The following is a 20,113-nucleotide window of genomic DNA, read 5'->3' on the forward strand; positions in this document are numbered from 1 at the left end:
TTGTGTTCGGGACTCAAGTCAATGCTATTCAGTTTCAATTAAAGTAAATTTAGAGTGCATACGCTTTGACAAACAAATTCTTGAGTCGCATTTTTATCGGTGCTGTCTGAGATTATCATTTTCGGTTGTCAGTTGCGGGTGTCAGTTAGAGCGCAAAATACTAATTTTTCTCTGAAATCTCAATATATCCAGCTTTTTACGCACCATAATAGCGGTCGCTATAATGCGTGTTCGTAATATGCGAACCTCTCTGCTTACGTCAGATTTGCGATTTCTCTAAAATTGCCAGATATATTGCCAGATATATTGCCAAAATTGCCAGATAATTGCCAAAATATCCAGATATATTGCCATAGTGTTGCCAGATATATTCTTTTTTTGATAAATTGTATGAAGACTTCAAACTGAGGTAAGCAGAGTTGTCAAAAGGATTGGTAATTTGTTACGAACTTTTCATTATAGCGTCCGCCATTATGGCGCGTAAAAAGCTGGATATAAAATTAAACATTAACATAAAATTTAACGACTTCACGGTTTATCTGATGCACTTTATTATAGCGCATTTTACCTCTGAATAGACACAGCAAAATAATTTTGTCACCAAAATATGCTCACACTGCTCTCTACACTGGTAATGCAGCAACATCAGCAGGAGCAGTGGCAGGAAAGCAATAATTAGCCGTGGCGATTCATTTTTCGGCATTTCGCGGGTTTAAAAGCGAAATTTTAAAGAATTCATAACGACAAACTTTACCGTTAAGTTAAATGAAGCCGAAGTTTCAGTTGAGTTTTAAAACTCATTTGAAATAAAACTTGTGTACCATGCAAAATGATTAGAAAAAAAGTTTTACAACCTAAATGGATTGGCAAAGTCTCATTACAATTTAAAATTGTGAAGGCAAAAACGTTGCTTTTGCTCCATTTCTGTATATGTATACTTTTGGTATATTTACTAATGGCAAATATTGAAATTTTTGCTATTTGCAGCAGAGGCAATGAAAGGGTCAGAAGTGAACAATTTATTCGTAACGTAATATATAAATAGCCCTTTCTTTTGGCAACTGCGCTAAAGAAGAACACCTCAAAACAGAGAAAATCGAGAAAAAGCAAAAACAGAACATTCTAGTCGGCGACATTTTGATAGCCAAACTGCGTACTTCTCCAAACAAATAAAATTCGCTAGTTTAAGGCGTGTGTTCGTATTACTTATCAATAAAATGTAAGTTATTCACGTGATCGCCTTCCACTGTTCACTAAATCAATTATTTTACTTTCAGCAATTTAAACAACACAAAGCAATGGCGTGCCCAATAGATCCCTCGGAGCTGAAAAAGTTGCAAGTTTTTATTGGCCTTTGTGAGACTCAACCGCAACTGTTAAATCTACCTCAGTTGGGATTTTTCAAAAGTTTTATTGAGAAACTCGGTGGGAAGATTCCGCAGGGGTCACCAGGTTTCGGCGATGTACCACACCCAGAGCCGGCTTCTAAACAGCAGCACAACGATGAGGAAAAATCGGAAGCAAAGAAACCGGATTCGGATCCGGAATCGGACGTAGAGTTGGATACGGAAGGATGTGTCGAACCGGATGATGAACCTGATCAGCCAATGGGCGACGAATCGAAAGAACCCAGCGAGGATGCTATTGATAAAGCAAACGAACTTCGTTCAAAGGCTGCAGCTGCATATTCCGAGCTAAATTATGAGGAGGCCGTAAAGAATTTTACCGAAGCAATTTTGTTGAATCCAAGGAGTGCATTGTATCATGCTAAACGTGGCCAGGCTTACCTTAAATTGGTTAAGCCGAATGCATGCATCCGCGATTGTAACAGAGCGTTGGAATTAAATCCCGATTCTGCGACAGCGTATAAATTCCGTGGACGTGCCAACAGGCTCTTGGGTAACTGGGAGGATGCCGCCAAAGATCTTCGCCAGGCATGTAAGTTGGACTATGATGAGGAAGCTGACGAATGGCTTAAAGAGGTTACACCAAATGCCAAAAAAATTGAACAACACAAGTTGAAACAGGAACGTCGTCGGCAGGAAAAAGAGCTTAAAGAGCGCCAGGAGCGTGTTCGTAAAGCACAGGAAGCAAACCGCAAAGCTGCTGAGGAAAGTGCTAAAGGCGATGCCGATTTTGGAGATTTCGGTAGTGGTGGAGGCTCCGAAGATATCCTAAACGCATTCAAAGATCCCGAAGTGGCGGCTGCTCTACAGGACATTATGTCCAATCCAGCCAATATTGCCAAGTATCAGAATAATCCTAAGGTAATGAATCTTGTTACTAAAATTGCGGGACAAGCATCGTCGTCCGGTTTCCCGATGTTCGGTGGTGGGGGCGCAGGAGCCGGTGGTTTCCCTGGTGGCTTTCCTGGAGCCGGAGCTGGTGGGTTCCCCGGCGCTGGGTCCGGTGGATTTCCTGGTACGGGCGGGGGTTCAACTGGTGGTCATAAGACAACAGATGATTTAGATTAGACATTTTGCTTTGCCGCTGCATTTAATTTTCAAGTTTGATGGGTAAACCATTCGTGCTTTAAAGAGCAAAACTTTGGTTTAAGATTAGCTGTCGTTGGCTGCGCCGTGTTTGTAATAAATTTTATATCTCACAATAACTGTTTACCAAAATATCCTTCGAGCGCGTCAATAACATTATATATTTCGAACAATATCCTGTATCCAATAGAGAGTAGAACTAATAAACGCCTCTGGTAATTCAGTTTGCAGCGAGAATGAAACACTTGCTAGGTGATAATCACAGTTCCTGATTTTTTAACAAAAGAGATGAGATCGATTTTTTATTTTATTGATCAAAAATGTAAGTCGGTTGTGGATTAATTAGGCTTGTATTCAACACGGAATGAGTGGGCATCGAGTAGCACATATCGTAGCTTCCCATGTCCAAGTGTTGCTGATGATGCTGATAGTGGTGGGTCGGTAGCGAGGTAGCGTTTGTAGCGGTAGCAAACTGATGATACGGTTCTGCCGAGTACATGTTTCCACCAATTGGCGTCGCCATTTGTAATGGCACGCTGGCGGTGACCGCGGTTGCTGAATGATGGTTTGAAAGCATCTGCGGTGTCGGCTGATGGTGAGTCGGCAGGTAGTTCGTTATATATGGCACACTGTAGGCTGTAGGGTTGTCATCGATAAGCGAAGTTGCCACTGACAGCTCCGAGCTTGCGGCACTTTCCAGCGATCGGTTTTCATCGATGTCAATAGCAGGCTCGAATGTGTCAGGAATGCTCTCCGGGGGAATCGGCGAAGGTTCTGCCGGTTTGGGTCTATGCTTTGCTTTAATGTGCCGTTGCAAGGTTGGAGATTGTGTAAATTTTGCGTCACATTCCTCACAAGCGTACGGACGATCGCCACTGTGAACTCGTCGGTGAGCAATCAGATTGGAACTGTTGGAGAATATTTTTCCGCAATCCTGGCACCGGTGCCGCTTGACTCCTATGTGTACCGTTTTTACGTGACTATTCAAATATGACTGCTTATGAAACGATTTATCGGGACACAATCGACAAACGTAGCTTTTAACTGCACTGTGTGTATCGATGTGATTCCTCAAATCTTTCGGTGTCCTGAAGCTTCGTTCACAGATAGTGCACGAAAAAGTTCTTTTATCCGAGTGTGTTCTCCGGTGTGCGTGTAAATTACTGGATGTCCTGAATAATTTACTGCAGATTTCGCACTGAAATTTCCGTTCGTCACTATGGATTTTAAGATGCAATTGAAGATTACCGGATTGGGTAAATTTGCGATGACAAATCTAGAAAGGATCAATTTTCTGTTCAGTTGAGTTATGACTGAGGAATTTATTTCGTGTTATACCTGGCACTGGAAAGGTTTCTCTCCGGTATGAATTCTTTGGTGCGCTTGCAGATATCCGCTATAATTAAAGCTCTTGCCACAAGTAGTACAACGCTCTGGCTCTTTGAGTTGTGTACCTTTTTTGGACGTTCTCTTGCTGACCTTCCTTTTTTTGAAAATATTACTAATTTTTCTCCCTTCAACCTTAATCTTTGCTTTATGTTTTGCTAGAAGTTCATCCAGTTGCGCTCGTTTCTTTACGGGGTATGTCTTCTTCACGTTTTTAGTTTTACTGCTGACTTCAGGAGAATCAGTTTCGGTCACTGAGGTACCGAAAATGTCCGTTTTAGCTTCATCGGTGCTCTCCGGTCCAAATATAGCATTCATAGCTTCGTAAATATCATCGGTTTCCACTACCGGTTGCTCATTTCCATTCACGACAGAACCGTGCACTAATGCTCGCAGTTTCTGATCGGATGCTTCGCATCGGTTACGAAACTCAAATGCCATACCGAGTTTGTAGAAGCAATCGTTGCAGATAGCACTTGGAAGGCCGTCCTTTTCGTAGATCTGCACCGATGCACATCGGATAATCATGTCGGAAGGGCGGATTGAGAAGTTTGCCGCGAATAAATTTACTAGAGAACCAACTTGAAGGCCCTGCAAGCACAGTCGGCAGATTTTGTCCAGCTCCAGCTCAGATTTATCCATTACTATGATAATTTCAAGTTATTTGATTAAAAGTTTAACTCAAATCTAACTCACCGAAGTCAATGTAAACAAAAATTTAAAGGTCTGTCCCATAAATTTCTGGACAATTTTACCCCAATAAAAATAAATTTCAAAATCGACTCTTGAGAGCAAAATAATTGGTAAAGTGAAATGTATAAATAATCGGCAAAGATAAATTCCATGCAACATAGGACAACGAATTTAGTAGACTTTTTTTATTCGACTGAAACTTTGCACAGATGTTTCTATGGGTTTGAGATGTTCTTTTGAGCCATTAGTTTATTTTTCAATTGTGACTCAGTTTCTAGAAGAGCTTAAAAAGGTATGAATGGTTATAAATATTTTTAGAGCCAGAACGATTTATCTAGCAAAAAAAAAAGTTATCTCAAAAATTTAATTTTTCAAAGATCTTATTTTTCATGAAAACTACAAAATGTTAGCTAAATATTGATGATTGTTAAATCCTGTAGACATGAGAAAAAAGAATACAATTAAAAAAAAAGAACTAATATTTTTATCTTAACCAAAATGGTTTTTCTGCCAAATTGATTTACTTCACATATTATATGGGAATGCTACATCATTAAATTTTGGTGACGAGCATTTAGTGAACATGTAAACAGTAAACATACACGAAACAAAAATAAAAATTAACACCTTCAATCTCCTAATTGCGAAAGCAAACAAATCCTAACAATTAAAATTACAAATTTCTAACAGTGTTGATAAGTCACCATTTGTGATTGGACACACATACTCATTATTTACTAATATTTATCATAAATACTTAAGCAACTAACAATAAATAGGCTTCAAAAAAAAAAACACCTTCAATCCGTGTGATGAAGCTTCCTACGGTTTACGATAGTGCTGTTGTATAATATGTGAAATAAAACAACATTTTTTTTTGGTTATTCACTGCAGACAAGAGATGGCACATGTTCTACACAAACGTCAACAAAGAATTTATAAAATTTTGCACTTAGGGATCATTCAAATAATACATAACGCTCTAGGGGGTTGGGGGTATTCGGCGGAGCGTTATATTGCATGTGGCAAACATGTAAAATTGCGTTACATGGGGGTGGGTGGGTATTGAAAATTGCCAAATTCGCGTTATGTAATATTTGAATGGTTCCTTATCATCCTTTCATTGTCGCTTTATGCCAAAGAAATAATAGTTCAATTGACGTTCAGCAGCAAATCGATTCTAAGACCGAGACTGAACCGTTGTTATCTTATTCACAAGAATCTGCAGGGTGATTTATGACAGCGAGAGTGAATAACGTAGATTGTAAAAAATGATCAAATATCTTATGGTTTTTTCCTTTTCTCCGAATCAACGGAAATTACCTATTATTTGATACGTACAGATAATTTCGGAACAAATATATTAAAAAAAAATCAGATTAGGTGAAAAACAGAAAAGCTCAATCATAATCATAAACCATACGATCAGTTTTTGACTTTATTTCACTATTCTACTTTTTATTAGATTTATTACTTATACCATTATACTAAATTTGTTTGACGTCACATACAAATAATCTTCTTTTCCTATTTCTACATGATCAAACAACCACCCAGTCAACATTTTCATACGTATAATAATGTTTCAGTTCCAATATCCGCACTCCTATATATCATACAAACTCGCATTTGATGCCCAAAAACAGCATATGCGTACTATTTTGGAGGCGATATACGTACTGAGGAATAGTGGTATGCAATTCATCGATATACGTATTTATATAAGATAATTTTCGATTGAAAGCGATTTGTTTGACACTTTCTTACAATTCCAAGCCCTCAATCATAAATCGGTTAGACTGCACCATGATATACAATTAAAACTGAGTTTCTGCGCATGATAATAAGCGTTGTATACGATTTCGACTTCGTTAAGATATATTTGCGATAATTTTCACACATTGATATACGATTTGTGGTTGACTGGGCATCAATATTGAGCAAACCTTTTGTAGTTATCATGAAAAAAATTTTAAAATGAACTTATGGACATATTTGACTCTTAACTTTTTTGATATTTTTATCTCAAAACATGGCGTTTCATAGTGTATTAGGAATTTTATTTGAGCGTGTAGCACCTGTTTTATTGCATAAAAAGAGTAATTTTCTGAAAGTCAGTTATTCAACAACAACAAAACACGTTTGTTCATGAGAAATACCAATTATTTGGGGATTAATGGCCGTTTCCCCGAAACACTTTTTTTTTGGCAGAGCTTTGCGGTGTTTACGATAGCGACGCAGATCAACTGAAATAAAAAACTCGTTTAGTTTTTCGGCAAAGTTAAATTTCGTGTATCAAAAAACGATTGTTCAACTACCGAAGAATTTAATAACGAACATTTAAAAAAAGATGAAGAAAATCGGCTCAGTAAATTCACCGCAATCCTAAAACGACAAAGTCATGTTTTAAAAAACGCCATTCAAAGATAAACGCGTTGTTGAGTATTATTTAAAAAATATGAACAAGGAGTAACAGAATGAATCTCTTTTGTTCCGATTGCAGAAAATGAGATATAAGTGAAGCTGTTTTAAAATGATGAGTTATCAATCACTCAAGATGTATCTAAAATATGAAGTAAAGTTAGTTCTTTAAAGCATCCATGTCATAAAAAAATATGTTCTCAAGATAACAAATCCTGAAAATGAAGATTTAATCAATAAATTTATTCATTCTTTGAAAACTTTTTTGAGAACCGTTCGCCCAATCGTCTTGTTGTAAAAGAATGAATTGTATGATATTTATATCATATTTATATTTATATTTATATCTCAATAAACTTAAGGGTTTTGCTGGAGAACCACGGACAAGTTAAGAAAAACGTGTATTTTCCCTAATATTGAAATTTTTGGAACTCAAATTCAAAATAACTCGAAAACCGGTGCATTGCATAACATACTGTGGTAACTACCAAGATCTTTTTAATTTTAAATGACTGTCTAAATTTTTTAAAATCTTCAACACAAAATTTTTAAAAATGTTGAAATTGGTTTTTAAAAAATCTCTTCATCTGTGAAAAATGCTCAATTTGCTAAGTCAAATACTTGTGCAAAATTTCATTCAAATCAAAAATGGTCGATTAAGTTTTTTCGTATTTTCAGGTCATTTTAGATGATTTTGTTCACGACAAAAATACCTTCTATTACTTTGCTGAAGATATTACATAAATGAAATAAACCATTTTGGCTCAGATACAAGAAATAGTTTTGTTTTGAAAATTGTAACTTTTTTTCTTATTTCTACATAATCAAACAACCATCAATATGCGCACTTCCCACCAAAATGAACTGCACAGTTTGAAAGTGCAACAACAAAGAAGAAGTGTGCATCAAAGTGCTCCTTGACACTTATGAACTCGTTTTCGCGACGGTACTACACCGTTCTCAGAGTTACAAGGCAAAAAGTGTAACACGTGTGTAGCTACACCGCAAAAACGAATTTACCATCTCCCATCATACTTTTTGACAGCTTGCTTTCATTCGTGTACGGCAATGCTGCCAAAATACATTATTAGGAAAAAAATATAAAAATATTGGAAATTTAAAAAAATCTTGTTTGTGGTTATAATAATTTATTCATGTACGGACATCTAATAAGTGCTACGCAATACATTCAATAAATTCCATGCTTGATTAAAATTTGAAAAAAATTAGTTAGAGTTTGAATCAATCAGATTCCGAAAGAGTTAGTTCCCATGAAAAAAAAGTTGAAGAGGTTGTTTATGAGACGTGACCGCAGAGGTAACGTAGAATACGACAGCCTGTCTTATGCCAATGTATTTCTTGGAATAGGTTTGGGAATACACTGAATTGGGGTTAATCCCTCAGATAATCTTTGAGGTAAATTGTGTTTGTCAATGCCATTTATTGACAAGTGAATATTTTTTCAACATGGCAAATTTTTTATTTAGTTTTGAATGATTCACAGTGATAATCAAATTCTACATGAGGTGATTTGTTAGCAATGATACTACCCGACATAAGTTTGGAATCGCTTTACTGAGTATTACAACACCCAGTTTGAAAATTGCAACGCCTCCCGAAAAGTTTAGCATCACATGGAATAGGCGGATATCTCGTGTTTTTGACAACCTAGAAAGTTGCGGTTTTCAGCAAACTTGTTCCGAAGGTCAAAGGCTACTATATGGTGGCCAGTTCAGTGTGAAATTTTACGGCTATGTGGTGCTAGTGGGCACACAATGAGTCGTATTTTGAATTTAACTAATCTCACGATTCCGACCTGCCAGAAAGTTGCGTTGTTCAGCAAACTTGTTCAGAAGGCTAAAGGCTTCTACATGGTAGACAAGTAAATACTGAATTACCCCGCTATGCAGCGCTAGGGTGCATGCAGTTTTTCATATTTAGACTTCAACTTGTCGCGTGATCATTACTACCCACAAAGTTGCGGTGTTCGGCTTGTGCCACCAGTTCTGGTCAAGCATATTACAGTTACAGTTACAGAAATTTGCCCATTTTGAGTGATGCAAAACTTTTCGGGGTGTTGCAATATTCAAACTGGGTGTTGCAATACTCAGTAAAGCGATTCCAAACTTATGACGGGTAGTGTATACATGAAATTTTCAACCGCTATACTGCTAGCCACGCACGCTATATAGCAAGCCAGGCACTCTAGCCACACGCTCTGTAGACATGCACAGACACGCTAGACATTCACACGCTATATAGCAAACCACGCACGCTATATAGCAAGCCACACGCGTTATGAACATGCACACACGCGCTACAGGCATGCATACACGCCATAAACATACACACACGCTTTAAAGCAAGCCACACACCTTATATATTAGGGACATACGCTTCAAATATTCACACACGTTATGTGCATACACCCTGTATATACATACGCTGGATGATGGTGGCTTCTCAAACCACCTGGCGGTGCGAGTCTCTTTCAGTTTCGGGTTGTATTTGCCCAACGATATCTGAATCGGATTACCGCTGGTGAGGTCCAACTCAGATCGAAGGGGAGCCGAACTGAAAGAGGTAAGAACTGCAGCTAACCACTACCACCGTCGCGGTTGCCCGCTTCTGATCCCATCGCCTACTGCCATCGGTGTTGATGTTCGCTGTTGTTGCCTGCTGCTAGTAAACTGTTTTGCTTGAGGAGAAAAGTCTCTTAGGTGGTGGTGGTGATGGTGGCGGTGGTGGCGGCGGTAGCGGTGGCGATGGTGGTGGCGGTGCCGCACGCGCTATAAACATGCACACACGCGCTACAGGCATGCATACACGCCATAAACATACACACATGCTTTAAAGCAAGCCACACACACCTTATATATTAGGGACACACGCTTCAATCCACCTGGCGGTGCGAGTCTCTTTCAGTCTCGGGTTGTTTTTTGCCCAACGATATCTGAATCGGATTACCGCTGGTGGGGTCCAACTCAGATCGAAGGAGAGCCGAACTGAAAGAGGTAGGACTGCAGCTAACCACTACCACCGCCGCTGTTGCCCGCTGCTGATCCACGCTGCCTTCGTCTACTGCCATCGGTGTTGATGACCGATGCTGCTGCCTGCTGCTAGTAAACTGATTTGCTTGAGGAGAAACAGTCTCTTATATAGCCCAAAGAGTGCATTCCCGGCTCACTAGGTACTCCATTCTGTCGTCCTATTCAGGGAAAGGCAGCAAGCGACGAATCAAAAATCGACATTTTCGTTTCGACGTTGTTCAACAATTTTCAATATCACAATAGCTTGAACAATCGGATTACAATTTTCTGCATTTGGACGGGTGCTTAAATGATTTTCCAATCGATTGTTGCAAAAATGACAGAACTCGGTTGGAAACTGACTGGGTTTAAAACGTTTGAAATTGGACAATTTTTGTGACGCTCTCGATGTTTTCGGTTTTGAAATTGGATCCCTGTATTGAAATTGGGTACCTGTAATTGTTGCCGTAAGACGTATTCTACGTCAAAATTTAAAATGAACTTCTGGACATATTTAACACTTAACTCTTTTTTTTAATATTATTTTCTCAAAAAAGTGTTTTTTTCATAGTGTATATTTTTGCGGCAAGGACAAAATCATTATCTAAATGTCACGCTGATCAAACAAACCGTTCTCCGGCTTTAAAAATATTTGTAATCACCAACATCTTTTTTAATAAAATGTTCTTATTTGTGTTGAGTGCATATGGATCTTACAAAATATTGAGTGCGACTTTGTCTTGTGTGGTAGTGTCAAAATTCGTACGATAGCAAAAGCATAACAAACAGTAATAATTGGCCCTGACACAAGTAAAAGAGATTTTTAAGGCTGTTCGCACCTACGCGAATTCTCATATGCAATTGTCAATTTATGTGTGAAAACAAAAGCAAAAATATTTCCCTCCTTCACTTTCGCAAGTAAAAACCAAATCAATATCAACAGAGTCGTCAGGGCCAATTGGCCCTGACACAAGTAAAAGAGATTTTTAAGGCTGTTCGCACCTACGCGAATTCTCATATGCAATTGTCAATTGTCAATGTGTGAAAACAAAAGCAAAAATATTTCCCTCCTTCACTTTCGCAAGTAAAAACCAAATCAATATCAACAGAGTCGTCAGGGCCAATACGAGTTTTGAATGAATTCAGTTGGCAACAGAATAGGGGTCTTCACATCGAGCTCGTATACGACAGAGTCTATGTGTATATAGAGTCGCGCGAAGAGAAAATCTATCGTTTCGGCAACACAGTTTTTGTGCCGTTTGTTGCCAATAACTATACAGTTCTGTTTTTCACCATGCATAAGCGAATATCATTTTTTGAAATTCTTCACAAGGTACACAGTTTTGAAAGATTACACCGGTAATGTTTTGTTAAATTTGAGTGAACCAGTGTACAGGTTTAATGTTGGATTGAAATGTGTAAGTAAAACTTCGGAAAAACACATATTCTTTATTACGCTCAATTACAACACTTTTCATCCACTCCTAACATTATCACCTTGTTTATTTACATTGCTCGATTGGTACCCTCGTTCGACACTGATTTGGTTCCTTTGGTTTCATCTTTGCGGGACTTTTATTATAAACATAGACTCTGGTATACGAATACCCAGCCGTAAACTGTGTATCTTCCATTACTCGTCAATGGAGGTGAGTATTTTTACGGCTGGGTATTCGCTTACGAGCTCGACATGAATACCCATAATGATTTTACGATATCCTAGTAAATATTTTTAATTTGTTGCTTGTCGATGCTAGTTTATTTCTACACGAACAATGACTAGCTTCTGTAGGTGCTGTTTGGCAGAGGAAACCGACATGCTGTACTTATTCACTATTCTGAGCGAGTTTCATAGTTCAGCTAGTGAGCTTATTGCGGACTGTTGTGGTGTTATGGTAAATATAAATACATTTTAATGATAATACAAACTATATGTTGATTTTTGATTGTATGCTCCAGATTTTAGAAAACGACTGCTTCTCCAAAGATATTTGCAAAAAATGCCTGCAGGAACTCATCGGTGCTGCCCGTTTTCGAAGGCTCTGCCTGCAAACGGAAGGAAAACTGCAGGAAAAATTGGACGTCAAAGATCCTTTAACGTCCTGCTTAGCTGAGTATCCAGAGACATCAGATGACCCAGCGATTAAGGATACGGGAATCAAAGCGGAAACTGTGGATAACTATGCAGGCGAGATTGAAGATTGCACAGTAAAGAATTCTTTCGAAGCAAACGATGAGATTGTAGAGTGCATTTTAAGAGATATTCCCACAGAACCAGCAGATTCTAGTATTAACGATAAAAATTATCTCGGAGTGAAAGAAGACGACGAAGAAAATGTTACACATCTTGAGTTGACTCATGCTACTGGTTGTTGTAAATTTCAATGCGAATTTTGTGACCAAGGTTTCAACGACCGAAATCATTTCGTTCAGCACAGGCGTGTTCATACAGGTGAAAAACCTCATAGTTGTAACATTTGCGGTAAATCGTTCGCACAGAAAAGTCACGCCAAACAGCATGTACAATGCCACGCGGGAAAAAAGATGCGATTTGGCTGTGATATTTGTGGTAAAATGTTTCGGCTTAAGCTGCACCTTGAAACCCATCTTCGTATTCATAGCGGAGAGCGACCGTACAAGTGCGACATTTGCAATAAGGAATATGCTTCCAATGGTACCCTGAGGTACCACCTGGAGAATCACCATCGATCATCAGCTCGGTTCGAACTGAGTGATTCGCCTGAAGAAGATAGGAATAATTGCGGTGAGAAACAGCAAGACACAAGTTCCGTTTTGGAAGAAACACCGGAGAAATGTGAGCCTGTGAAGAAAAAACGCTTTCGAAAGGATCGTGATCCACGGCCACATAAGTGTGAATTTTGTGGCAAAGGTTTTATCAACAGTAACCATCTTGTTCAGCATAGACGTATTCATACTGGAGAAAGACCGCATCAGTGCAAAACTTGTGGAAAAGCATACGCTCAAAAAAGTCACTTGACAGCGCACATGAGACATCATACGGGAGATTATAATTTCAAATGTGATCAATGCGGCAAAGGTTTTCTGTACACTGCTGAGTTAGCTACGCATAGCAGAAGTCACACCGGCGAACGGCCGCATAAATGCGAAATCTGTCAGAAGGATTTCGTTCAGAAGAGTGCACTAACGCAACACTTGCGCAGTCACAGCGGCGAACGGTTGCATCAGTGTGAGCTGTGTGGCAAAGGATTCGTTCGGCCGGGTCACCTAGCGCAACACATGAGTATGCACACCGGCCAGCGGATGTTCAAGTGCACTGTTTGTAGTAAAGAATTTTCTCGAAACGGTTACCTCACTCAGCATATGTTAATACATGGTGGTGAGTTGAATCACAAGTGTGCTCTCTGCGGAAAGGCGTTCCTCTCGAAAAGCTATCTGTCGCAACATATGCGATTTCACTCGGATAGTCGTCCGTACAAATGTGAAGGCTGTGGCAAAGGGTTCATCAATCGGTGTCACCTGAAGCGACATGTGCGTACTCACACTGGCGAGCAGGTTGCGTAGGGAATGCTGCTGATTGGCTTATGTTAATCTATTTATTTGACAATTATTTATCGTTAGCATTAAATCAAGTATTGATATTAAGCTTATGATGCCGCTGGTTCTTCGCCGCCTCCACCGCCACCACCAGATCCGATTGTAACCGCTTCTTGACCAGCTGGTATTATAATAGTCGTAACCACTGTAAACATTTTGGGCAACAAGTTTAGGTAGAGATGCGTTAGATTTGTTATAGGACAGCGTAAACTTACTTTCTTTGCCCCATTTCATTCCCCATTCGCCCCATGGCTTGAGTTGTTCCATGTCTTGTCGCTTGATTCTGACACCGGCGGTACTTTCGAATGCTACAGACACAATTAGCAGAACAATACTAAAGCCAACAGTAAGGCATTTGTACTTCATTGCTTATAGATAGATACGCCCAACCAGTCGTTGGAAACTAGCTTAGTGAATGAGGTTGCACGCAGTGATATACATTGCTTTCGAGCGTAATAAAATGGAAACTGGGTCAAGCAGACTGACAATATTTTTTTTTTGATATCACCAGTGGTGGGCACCATTCCGCTAATTCGCTAAAACGCTAATTAGCGACGCTAATTTTCAGTTAGCGGTTTCGCTAATTTTTGAGCTGATTAGCGAACTGTTAGCGTCGCTAGAATTTTGACCTTCGAAACGCTAATCGCTAATTCGCTAAATTTGTAGAGAAGTGACAAAAAAATATTTACAAAATTTGTGAGTTGCTGATGGCGTACATAAATTGATTTGAACGATGAACGTACTTTACGGCGAAAATTACTTTATAACGTATGTTTCATTCAAATAACGTTCATTTGTCTCAACTGTCTAGTGTTTCTCTCTTTTCGACAAAAGTGCAAGTCAGTCTTTTTACCATAGAATGGGGTTCCATTTAGCGTACAAGCCACTATAGCATCCTGAAATTATGGTAACTTCTTCGATTCAAATAATAATTGTGTTGTTTATGGAAAAAATTTTAGAGTAGATTTTTTTTACATACAAGCAAAACCAATTTTGCTGCTCCTTTTTTTTAAATTAAATCCTCAAGCACATACTAACAGACGTAATATTGGAACCTAGCTTCATTGTCACGAAAAAAAACCATCATTTCAAATTTCTACTGAAGCGATGCGCTACCGGCTTGTTTACTCCGCTTTGTCATCTTTCCCACCTGTCACTCTCTACAGGCAACTTTCCATCTGCATGGAAGTTCGCGTATATGTTTCCGGTTTACAAAAAAGGTGACAAGAGTAACGTCGATGATTACCGCGGAATCTCCGCCGGGAATTCAGTCTCAAAACTGTTCGAGTTGATCGTGATGGAACCGATTTTTTATCATTGTAAGTCTCTTATCTCTGATACGCAGAATGGATTCAAGCCAAAGCGTTCAACAACAACGAATCTTCTAACGTTCACCTCATTTGCAATGGATATTATGTCTGGAGGGCACCAAACCGATGCTATATACACTGATTTGTCAGCAGCCTTCGATAAAATTAATTACAACAATACCATTGAAAAACTCTACCGAATGGGATTTGGCGGAAACATTTTACGCTGGCTTCAATCGTATCTTGCGTATCGCCACATCATGGTAAAAATTGGAGACAACAGATCGCAAGAATTTCATGCTTCTTCCGGAATCCCACAAGGTAGTCACCTCGGGCCTTTAATCTTCATCCTCTACTTCAACGATGTGAACTGCATTCTCATTCGCCCCAGAATATTATTGCTGACGACATGAAAATTTACGCCAAAGTGCTGATAGCATATCTGCTATACCGTTGCCGCAGCCTCGCGAAATTTGGGAATGATAATGAGAATGGCCAAGAATTTCAGGGACGTGTATTGTAAAAGTCTATATTGCTCATTAGTTCGCTCGACGCTAGAATACCGTTCGGAAGTGTGGAGCCCTCATTACTTTAATGGTGCCAACAGAATCGAAGCAATTCAGCGGAGATTTGTACGTTTTGCTCTTCGACATCTACCTTGGAACGATCCTTACCAGCTCCCCAGTTATGAAAATCGCGCGCAGCTCATCGGCCTTGACTCTTTGAAAGTAAGACGTGATCTTTCACGAGCTATGTTAATTGCTGATACCCTGATGGCGAGAACCGACTGTGCTGTAAAACTGGGCAATATCGATCTAATAATTAATTCCAGAGTCGTTCGGAATAACCTCTTCCCTGCAAATTCCTTTCGTCGTACAAATTATGGGGCAAACGGAGCTCTTAGTGGACTTCAGCGCGTTTTCAATAGTGTATCTTTCGTTTTCGACTACCATCTACCTCGCTCTAGTATTAGGAGTAATTTTTTAAATATATATTGAGTCTGTTGATGTTGAACGAATAAATAAATAAAATTTACAGTTAAACCACAGTCATTGCGTGACAGCTTCGTCTAGGGAGCTGTCATGCAGTCTGATATATTTTTGTGGTTCTCAGTTTGACACATGCACGTACACTAGCACTGCTTTTTTTACGGAAACTACTGTTATCTCCCAAACGAAGAATTGATTCAGAACTTGCTAGAAATGTCTGTTGGTCTGTGTCTCAAGTTTGAAGATCGTACTGCAAACTTCGAACCTCTCATTATAAAGAGCATTCAAAAGTAATTATTTTCTTTTGTTTTTATGAGCTATAAATATGGCCACATGACAATCTACGTGTTAAAAAGTTAGCGATTAGCGATTAGCGAAAGTTCCGCTAATATGGGTTTAGCGTTAAGCGTTTAGCGATTATCGATGCCCACCACTGGACACTGGACATTACAACTCATGCAAATCTTTAGGATTGAATTTTATGCTTGGACAATGTTATATTATCGATGGACATTTTTGAATCAGTTTTATCTGAAACGTACGGAAGCATCACTCGTGTTCTAATTGTAGATTTATTCTAGTAGGTATGACAAGTAATTACATCATTCTTAACTTCCTTTTCAGTTAACTTGATCATCGATCCAATCGCGATAGCTCGCAACGCCAACATAAACGGAAGGACGACCAATAGAACCACATGGAACCCAGCCCCAGGAAACGATTCCAACCTGGGTCTGCACGCCGTCCTCTATTACTAGTAGCGGGCTGCCAGAATCTCCCGCGCAGGCAGAGATACCACCCGTTAGCGGTCCCGTGCAGACATTGGTGGGTCCCAGTGGAGTGTTTCCTGGTCCTCCGTTTGCTTCCTCGCAAGTGTCATAATCGATAATGGGTTTCTGTACTTTCTGCAGAGTAGACGGCATAATGTTAGCGCTACCGGAAATGCTGCCCCATCCTGCGAGAGTCGCCGGGCCGGGTGTGGCCAGGTCTCCCTGCGCGGGCAGCACCGCAGGCTGTACAAAATCGTTAAAATTGACATAGGTCGCCAAACGAAGTACAGCAACATCCGATGGATTAACTCCGCCGAGATATTCAGGGTGAATAATTGCTTCTTCGACGTTGATAACTTGTCTGTTCGGTTCAGAAATCAAAATTTGGTGTGAACCGGCCCAGATGGCGAAACGTGCTCCTTCTGGTGAATGAAGAATGCAGTGACCGGCTGTCATAGCCCATCGCTGGTTGAGAACTGTGCCACCACAAACATGCGTGGAAGTCGTAAGGATCAAGCGTTGAAGCGATACTATACTTGGGAACTCATGGGGTAACGCGTTAATACCGCCGATAATACGACCACCACGCGCAAGTTCGAAATAATCACGTCCTGGAAGAGAGGATTTCTGTAATTGTCGTTGGGGACAATTTTACTACTTGTTGTACGTACCAGGAGCAGCTGCAACTGCTGCTGCTAGACAAAACCATAACACTAGCGATTTCATTTTTATTGAATAACTGCAACGTATTTTGTATGACACGACTATTTATACCTTCAAGTAAAATTAATCAGATTTAGATTACAACCATTATTAAATTATACATTGATACATTATTAAATTACAGATTTAGATTTACAACCTAGCTGAGTACTATGTTCAGGTTGATGATCTTATTGAGTTTTTTCATCTAAAATTGGAGAATGTGCGATATGATAAGACCTTTGTAGGTTGTAGTAATCATCAGATTATCTCCGACAAGATGGAGTGTGCCTCGAGCTATTGCTCAGGACTGACGGTTTTACAGCAGAAGGTGACTCAGCCTAATTCAAAATTTATAACGTGTTCAGCATCTAGTTCAAGGAAATTGTGGTAAGGAAAGTGATCTTTAATGTCAACCAGCGGCCACATCTTGAAAGGTATGCAAATTGCTCTTTTCGACTAACAACGTTGCGGTTAACAACTATAAGCAACAAAGTAGTTTGTTAGTAATGCTCACTGAAAAAGTTGTATAATATTATTATCATTTCAGTATTCTAACATGTTTTGGGTAAGGACTGTAAATTTTGGACGAAACATTGTTCTGGTCTGAATTTAAAAAAAAAATCTACAAATGTTGGAACTGCCAAGCCAGTCATAATCGAACTGATTTTCGAATAAATCAGTGGAGTTCGTCAATCAGCTTTTTCAAGTATAGAGAATTGGTTTCAAATCCATTGAAATTCAATTTATGCAATAAAACATTCATATTTAGTCCAATTTATGGCTGCGTCATGCTGGTAATCTGTCAGTGCATGTGTAGCATTTTTTTTTTTCAAGACACGTGGACTATGAGCAGAACAACGAATACACCAATGGTATGTCAAAACGAATTATAGTGAAAATGAAGGGCCAAAGCACTTAAAGACAAGACTAAAGCCTGTAGTACACTCTTTGACCGAGCGTCAAATATTTGTCTCTTTTTGACAGATAAAAATTTGGTCAATGATAATTATTTGTCACTCTCCGATTTTAACATGGGGCAAACACGGGCAAACAACAACCATGATGTCAAATAAATTTGACCATTATGTCAGAAGGTCAAATATTTGACCATTAGACAAAGAGTGTACTACAGGCTTAAGTGGAAAACTGAAGCGTACACCAAGTTTGTAAAGCCTGTAGTACACTCTTTGACCAAGCGTCAAATATTTGTCACTTTTTGACAGATAAAAATTTGGTCAAAGACAATTGTTTGTAACTCTCGAATTTTAACATGGGGCAAACACGGGCAAACAACAGCCATGATGTCAAATAAGTTTGACCATTATGTCAGAAGGTCAAATATTTGACCATTAGACAAAGAGTATATCTTATCTTATGTATATCTTGCTTATGTATAAAGGACTGACATCCAATCAAAATTTAATCTGACTAAAAGAGTATCGTAATATCAATTTTCCAAAAAAAAAAACAAATAAAAAAGCTTTAAACCATTTTCAATACTGCCTTTTGTTTATTGTCCTAAATTAAATCCGGAATTTTCTAGTCTATTTGTGCATCTACCCACGAACGGTAGCTGGCAACGCCTACATATACCGACGGGCGTCCAATGGAACCGCATGGAATCCATCCCCAGGAAACAATACCGACTTGGGTCTGTACACCGTTTTCGATGACGTACAGTGGGCCGCCAGAATCTCCCGAGCAAGCGGAAATTCCTCCGGTCAGCGGTCCCGTGCAAACGTTGGTGGGTCCGAGCGGAGAGTTTCCGGCTCCACCGTTGGCTTCCTCACAAGTGTCGTAATCGATAATCGGTTTATTAACCTTCTGCAGAGTTGCTGGCATTGAGGGAGTAGTTCCGGTGGAAGTACTACCCCATCCAGCCAGAGTCGCCGGTCCAGGAGTGGCAAGATCTCCTTGCGCAGGGAGCAGAGCGGGTTGCACAAAATTGTTGTAATTCAGATAACTCACCAGACGCATAACTGCGATATCGGATGGGTTAACTCCTCCCAGGTAGTCAGGGTGGACAATAGACATTTCGACGTTGATAGCCTGTCTGTTTGCTTCAGCCGTCGCTATGTTATGAGCTCCGGCCCAGATAGCAAAACGGGCTCCTTGTGGTGACTCGGTAATACAATGAGCTGCGGTCATGATCCATCGTGGAGCAATGACGGTACCACCACAAATGTGAGCGGATGCCGTCAGGATCAAACGCTGCAGGGAAACAATACTTGGGAACTCATTGGGAAGTGCGTTGATACCTCCGACAACGCGTCCACCGCGCGCAAGCTCGATGTGATCACGTCCTTTGAGGAAGAAACGTAAAGCTAAGTAAAAGTAACCAAGAAATCAGAGCACCACACCTACCAGGAGCAGCTGCAACAGCAGCTACAAAGCAAACCAGAAGACCCACCAGTTTCATGATTGTAGGATGACTGCCGATACGGTAGTTGTCAGGACAATTTATATGCGGCCTTTGAATTCGTATATCAGACTAATTCGAGTATTTTCCAGCCTCTCAGGCAATTAATTGATTAGGATCAGTTCAATCGTCATCGTGTAGCGCGAGTGCCACTGCTTAAGCCTATACTAGGTGTGCTTGGGGGAGTTTGATAAGCTCTATCTACTAACTGATTTTATGGACTTTATGTCAGGGCCATTACGTAGCAATAAGCTGCGGAATATCCCAAGCGATACACGGGAAATTTCTTGAGCTATCATAGGAAATACCTATGTGTATTCTAC

At 39.7% G+C, this 20,113-nt stretch overlaps 5 protein-coding genes across 6 annotated transcripts; 2 read left to right on the top strand and 3 right to left on the bottom strand.

Moving 5' to 3' along the window:
* The first annotated feature begins 1,062 nt into the window (after positions 1-1,062).
* Positions 1,063-2,715, top strand: LOC129729880 (hsc70-interacting protein 1-like). The gene is made up of 2 exons (XM_055688750.1): positions 1,063-1,219; positions 1,278-2,715. The coding sequence occupies exon 2, from the start codon at positions 1,299-1,301 to the stop codon at positions 2,472-2,474; it is 1,176 nt and encodes a 391-aa protein (XP_055544725.1). The 5' UTR covers positions 1,063-1,219; positions 1,278-1,298; the 3' UTR covers positions 2,475-2,715.
* A 66-nt stretch (positions 2,716-2,781) lies between these two features.
* Positions 2,782-4,589, bottom strand: LOC129729879 (zinc finger protein 1 homolog). The gene is made up of 2 exons (XM_055688749.1): positions 3,831-4,589; positions 2,782-3,768 (listed from the first exon to the last, which is right to left on the bottom strand). Exons 1-2 carry the CDS (start codon positions 4,518-4,520, stop codon positions 2,800-2,802), a joined length of 1,659 nt encoding a protein of 552 aa, XP_055544724.1. The 5' UTR covers positions 4,521-4,589; the 3' UTR covers positions 2,782-2,799.
* Positions 4,590-11,294: 6,705 nt separating this feature from the next.
* On the top strand, positions 11,295-14,076 carry LOC129731202 (zinc finger protein 436-like). 2 transcript variants are annotated; one of them, XM_055691020.1, is made up of 3 exons: positions 11,295-11,439; positions 11,779-11,916; positions 11,981-14,076. In XM_055691020.1, the coding sequence occupies exons 2-3, from the start codon at positions 11,797-11,799 to the stop codon at positions 13,562-13,564; spliced, it is 1,704 nt and encodes a 567-aa protein (XP_055546995.1). In that variant the 5' UTR covers positions 11,295-11,439; positions 11,779-11,796; the 3' UTR covers positions 13,565-14,076. The 2 variants fall into 2 exon arrangements, with proteins under 2 accessions (XP_055546995.1, XP_055546994.1); XM_055691019.1 differs by lacking the exon at positions 11,295-11,439 and adding an exon at positions 11,523-11,670.
* Positions 14,077-16,300: 2,224 nt separating this feature from the next.
* LOC129731204 (trypsin-1-like) lies at positions 16,301-17,431 on the bottom strand. The gene is made up of 2 exons (XM_055691022.1): positions 17,338-17,431; positions 16,301-17,277 (listed from the first exon to the last, which is right to left on the bottom strand). The coding sequence occupies exons 1-2, from the start codon at positions 17,390-17,392 to the stop codon at positions 16,517-16,519; spliced, it is 816 nt and encodes a 271-aa protein (XP_055546997.1). The 5' UTR covers positions 17,393-17,431; the 3' UTR covers positions 16,301-16,516.
* A 1,428-nt stretch (positions 17,432-18,859) lies between these two features.
* LOC129731203 (trypsin-1-like) lies at positions 18,860-19,830 on the bottom strand. The gene is made up of 2 exons (XM_055691021.1): positions 19,736-19,830; positions 18,860-19,674 (listed from the first exon to the last, which is right to left on the bottom strand). The coding sequence occupies exons 1-2, from the start codon at positions 19,788-19,790 to the stop codon at positions 18,911-18,913; spliced, it is 819 nt and encodes a 272-aa protein (XP_055546996.1). The 5' UTR covers positions 19,791-19,830; the 3' UTR covers positions 18,860-18,910.
* Positions 19,831-20,113: the final 283 nt, after the last annotated feature.

This window comes from Wyeomyia smithii, chromosome 3 (genome assembly GCF_029784165.1).
Source record: "Wyeomyia smithii strain HCP4-BCI-WySm-NY-G18 chromosome 3, ASM2978416v1, whole genome shotgun sequence".
Lineage (NCBI taxonomy): Eukaryota > Metazoa > Arthropoda > Insecta > Diptera > Culicidae > Wyeomyia > Wyeomyia smithii.